Below are 5,708 nucleotides of genomic sequence, written 5' to 3'. Positions count from 1 at the left end.
CCCCTCCCGCACCACGTCCTGGAAGGGCTTCACCCCACACTGTGAGGAAGAAGTCCCACCCCTCGGCCTGCACTGAGCATGCTCCAGGGGTTGTGCGGATATAAAAGGGAGCTCAGTCAGGGCTGACCATGGGAGAGGAAGGACCGCTGACCCCAGCTGCGGAAGCATCGCAGCCCTAGCTTGTGGGAGCCGGAGATCCTGAGGTCTGCTCCTGAGATCCGTGGCCGGCAGAACTCCAGGGAATTAGGTGTGAGGAGGGGCCCAGAGACTTGGGTACCACCTGGACGGTGTCTTCAGGCAGCGTGGTAGGACGTGACCCAAGGAGAGTGAGCAATTGGCATCTCCCACCCATGTGAGGTGAGTTTCCCTGGAATTCCCAGCTAGCCCAGTGGCAGACCTCTAGAGCACTCATAGGGGCCATGCTCAGGGTCCGGTAGAGTTGGGCCCCTCTCTACCAGAAGCCATCCCCATCCTCTGGTGGCAGCTCCTCTAGGCCAGCCATGAACCCTGCATGCAGAAAAACCAGGTATTCTTTATCAGATGTCCTTCAACAGCCACAGCCCTATACTTCCTCGCTGAGAGGCAAGTATGGGATAAATAATATGACCTCGGTTCTCAGCTCTGTGGGAACATTGAGAGAGGCATTGAGCCAGTGCGTGCACACTTGATAAACAGCTAAGGTATAAGATCACTGGCAGTCCTGCCCCTTAGGACTCTCACCAGGGACCTAGACCTTGGAGGGAGCCCTGGATTCCCCCAGCTGGAGGTAGGTCCACTGCAACGTGGTGTGAGGTCACTCAGCTCCTCCAGGCCCAGGAAGAGTCTGAGGATTTCTCATTTCCCCCCTGCATCCGATCTCCCCCTCCTCCAATTCCCATGTTTATTTCAGGTTTCCCCCCATCCTCTCCACACCAGCAGGCTTCCTCCGATTTGGCTTCTTATGCCTCCACTTTCACCCTCCTGTGCACCGTGAATCCCGGAGAAAACAAAGGAAATTCAACCCGCACAGCTCACAGATCAATTCTTTATTTCAGGCATCACAGTTTCGTTGCCTGTTGGCCATTGATTCAAGCCCCCGAGCAGCAGCCAGGCTGACAGCAGACACAGAAACAGAAACAGACAATCAAATCACGTGTCTTGGGAAAGTGATTTGCAAACAAGCTGGGCAGGTGGATGAGCTGGGTTTGCAAGCCGGGAGTAGGGCCCCGGGGACCACTAAGCATTGATTTGAAAGGATCAATTTGGCCCCCTTAGTTGCCAGGAGGCCGGCAGAAGATTCAAGTCAAGATGCTCTCACTTAAAAATTAGTATTTGCCAAGCCTAAATATAGTATACTTGGGAGTTTCAAGGTAGCTCAAGGGAATTAGACACCCACCTCACCCTTAGAATCTGAGCATGCCTAGAAATAATGGCAGGTCTCTGAACTCCCTAAGCAAACCTTGTGTTCCCATGGGACAGGACAATGTAGCTGGGATGGAACCAGCCCTGTCTCAAATACACGATCTGGTGATCAGGTGGCTACTCGTAGGGTGTGTCTAGACTACAGAGTTTTGTCGACAAAAGTGGACTTCTGTCGACAAAACTATACCTGCGTCTACACTACCGCTGAGTTCTGTCGACGCTGGTAAACCTCATTTTACGAGGCATAACGCCTTTTGTCGACAGAGTTCTGTCGACAGAAGGTGTTATTGCATCTAGGGGTACGTCTAGACTACAGGCTTTTGTCGACAAAGCAGCTTGCTTTGTCGACAGAACTGAATGTAGTCTAGATGCTCTTTGTCGACAGTATCTGTGGACAAAACTTCTGTCGACAAAAGCCTGTAGTCTAGACGTACCCTTACAGATCAGCTAGGTGTCCCCCTTGCAGAATTGCTTCTTTGGGGTATTGCCTGTCAAACCAAGCCACACTCACAACACTCTGTCTCACCAGGCCCGGGAAATATTTAGTCCCCCATTTCACCTTCAAACTTGCTGCTCCCCTAAGCATGGATTAGGCCTCAGTAAACACACTGCACCGCAAAGCCTGCATGATTATTAGGAAATACTAACCCTAACTGTACCCCAGTGCTCTGCCCCGACTGCCCCAATTCTTAGCAATGCCACCAGGCGACGAGCAGGCCCTTAAGTATTCCGGGGGCTCCAGACTTCAGGTCACTTGTAAGAAGGTGGCAGGGGAATCTCAGTAGGTGGGTTGGGAGTTTCGTCAAATTTCATGTCGTGACAGAACAAGACACTTTCTTTGCCCAGGCCCAGCTGGTACTGCCATATGTAGATCTTCTCCTTGGGCTGCAGGGTCAGGCTGACGGACTCTTCCACCTCTGTAGCTTCGCTCCAGTCCTCTTGCTCTGTGTTGACACTTTTCCCACCATATTCAGCAGAAAGGGAGAACTGGAACTTGGCGATGGCTTCGGTGAGGGTTCCTGCCTGGTAGCTCGCTGACATGTTTATCTTCCAGTTGTGCTCAATGCTGCTCATCTTCTGCTTGGTGTAGCCCACCTTCCGGGTAATCTTCTTGTTCCAGGTGATGGGCGTGTCAGAATCATTGGAGATGGTCTTGATGGCCTCCCAGGTGCCGAAAGCAGGACCCTTGGTGATAGAGAACCCACCAGGGAGGAAGTTGACCACATCAGGATGGAAGGAGTAGGTGACAGGACTCCAGTTTTTGTTGAAATTGGTGGTTTTGTAATATTGGACCCCCCATTCATCATGGGGCTTCACAAAGTAGTAATAATCCTTGATACCCCAGTAATAGAGTCCATCTCTGCAATCTGGGTGGAGGGTGTACTCGATGGCTTCAGAATCAGTGCTCATGTTAGTGACCTTGCGGTAGACTCCCCTGCTCTGGAAGATGATGTAGAAGTGACCAAAGGCTGAGAGATAGTGGTCTCCTCCCTGGCAGTTGGGGTGGAGATTATAGACCACGGCCTCTGAATCCATGGTCATGTCGGACACACACCGGTAAGCCTTTCCTTTGATGATGTAGAACTTGTCATCTTCATCAGCAAAGTAGTGGTCCCCGCCCTGGCAGGAGGGGTGCAGGCTGTACACAGCCAGATCCTTGCCTTGGTGGAAATCTGATGACCGCATGTAGCAGCCCAGGTCTGAGCGGATGATGTAGTAATAATCGTTCACCCCACAGAAATCGACCCCGGGGGCCTTGTTCTTGGGCACTATTGCAGGCATGATGTGCAGTGCTAGAAGATAAAACAGTTCCTGCCTATTAATTATTTGTATTGCAGTAGCCTCCTGAAGGCCCCCACGGAGACCAGACCTGGTTCTGCTAGGCACTTTATGCACAGATAGCAAGAGAGGTGTCTGGCCTAGAAGAGATTAGTCTCCATAAATTGGGCAGGGGAGTTCACAAATCCCCGAGTTGGCCAGGTAGGGCAAATGAGCTACTGCATCATCTCTTCCCCACAGCATCGGTGCCAGGTGCCACCTTGGAGGGAGGGATGAAAGGGCACAGCCCAGCTCAGCTGGGGACTAGCAGGGAAGGGGAGCAGAACTACCTGTTCTCACTCTCGGAGGCGGCTCCCTGGAACACCGCCTCTGGAAATTCTGGGGAAATGCTCCATGGAGCCTGGGGTCATCCCAGCCGACCCCAGTGGCATCCAGTGCGTCATGGAGCTCAGGGTCAATGGAGGACTCGTACTGTTCAGCCCGGAGTCAGCGGGGCTTCCCAGTCGGGGATCTTGTACATTTCAAAGGAGGAATGCGGAAATGCCTATTGACTCATCGAGTAGTCGATGGAAATTCCACCGACTACTCGACTAGTCCATTAACCGCAATTTAACATCCTTAGTTGCAGCAGCACAGATAACGTCTGGGATATTATGTCCACGTTGCAGGTGGAGCACTGAGGGCAGATGTGACGAGTGTCTTTGGGAATCTGACTTGAGGCACTATCATGGGAAGTGGTTTTCAGGAAAGGCCCAACCCTCTCAAAAGCAGCTTCCTTTGAGGTTCCTCAAGGCACACAGTGGAATTTGTTACCAGTTTGGGGAATCTTGGCTAGGGAGAGTAAGGCTGAACTTTTCTAAGCCACCTGAAGTAACCCATGGCTCAATTGCTGCTCCCTGGAATGGGAAGGAGACATCCAATCCCCCTGGGTGCTTTACAAATGAGCAAGAACAATGTGTCCAAGGTCACACAGAGGAACTCTGGTAGTCAGCAACTGGGACCATATCTTCTGAGCCTGAGCCTACGTCTGCACTGCAGGCTTCTTGCGCTAGAAATGTTGCGGAAGAGATCTCTTCCACGAGGAGTTCTTGCTCAAGAGCGCGTCCACACTGCCACGTGCTTTTGTGCAAGAGAGCATCCGCACAGCCGTGGACACTCTTGCTCAAGAACTTCACAGAATGGCCATCAGAGAAACTCAGCTTTTCATAAAATCACAGAATCATAGACTACTAGGACTGGAAGGGACCTCGAGAGGTCATCGAGTCCAGTACCCCATCCTCATGGCAGGACCAAATACTGTCTAGACTGTCCCTGATAGACATTTATCTAACCTACTCTTAAATATCTCCAGAGATGGGGATTCCACAACCTCCCTGGGCAATTTATTCCAGTGTTTGACCACCCTGAGAGGTAGGAACTTATTCCTAATGTCCAACCTAAACCTCCCTTGCGGCAGTTTAAGCCCATTGCTTTTTGTTCTATCCTTAGAGACCAAAATGAACAAGTTTTCTCCGTCCTCCTTATGACACCCTTTTTGATATCTGAAAACTGCTATCATGTAACCCCTCAATCTTCTCTTTTCCAAACAAAACAAACCCAATTATTTCAGCCTTTCTTCATAGCTCATGTTCTCTAGACCTGTTACTGTTGACTTCTCATAGAAGCACTTCCTCCTCCCCCGTGGTCATTCCTGTGTATAACTGTCCCTTCTATCACACCCCTCCCTTTTTGTCTGCTGCAAACCAATCCTATTCTTGGTGCATCCCATTGTCTTGGCCCAGCCAAGCCCTGACCTTGCTTTAATTCCGTCAGACAAACAGATGGACACGCCTTTCTAAAATGTACAGATACGCATACAGGCAGTCCCCGGGTTACATGGATCCGACTTACGTCAGATCCCTACTTACGAACGGGGTGAGGCAACTCCTCACTAGCTGCTTCCCCCCAGCAGACCAGGGAGACGCGGAGCGGCTTTTCTCAGCAGACACCTCAGCTTGAGAATAAAGGTCTGAGGGAAGTGAGGTGTGGGAGAATAAAACTGAGCTCTGGAGAAATGTTTGACTAGAGTTTCCCCTACAATATGTACCAGTTCTGACTTACATACAAATTCAACTTAAGAACAAACCTACAGTCCCTATCTTGTACGTAACCCGGGGACTGACTGTATAAGGGAAATTACATCTGTGAAGAATTGGCACTTGTATGGCCTCTCCTTTGACTCTAATTCCCCTGGAGATGCCCCAGGACTATTCTCTAAGGCTATGTCTAGACTGCAGGCTTCTTTCTCAATGGCTGCATTACTCACTGGGACATTTTTGGGCTGATTGGGCTGATTTCCGGGGATATTTGCATTCTCGGCGCTGCCGACAATAGGTGGAGGTGGAGGTGAGCAGCACGTAGAGTCCCTTGGAGCATGCTCCTTCAGCACAGCTGGGAAGAATTCACACAGCAAGAGATGACCTGCCTCAGCTCAAAGAAGGAGTTTGGGACCAAACGAAGAATGAAATTCAGGAGTTCTGGTGCCCAGG

General features: G+C 50.8%; 1 protein-coding gene across 1 annotated transcript; it reads right to left on the bottom strand.

The window, feature by feature from the left end:
• Positions 1-1,785: 1,785 nt before the first annotated feature.
• On the bottom strand, positions 1,786-3,188 carry LOC149520996 (uncharacterized). Its single transcript, XM_089774343.1, has one exon. It carries the CDS (start codon positions 3,181-3,183, stop codon positions 2,152-2,154), a length of 1,032 nt encoding a protein of 343 aa, XP_089630469.1. The 5' UTR covers positions 3,184-3,188; the 3' UTR covers positions 1,786-2,151.
• Between the last annotated feature and the right edge of the window lie 2,520 nt (positions 3,189-5,708).

This window comes from Pelodiscus sinensis, chromosome 30 (genome assembly GCF_052426305.1).
Source record: "Pelodiscus sinensis isolate ZL-2025 chromosome 30, ASM5242630v1, whole genome shotgun sequence".
NCBI lineage: Eukaryota > Metazoa > Chordata > Testudines > Trionychidae > Pelodiscus > Pelodiscus sinensis.
Note: the sequence above shows the minus strand (reverse complement) of the source record. Positions and strands in the feature narration are given on the sequence as shown.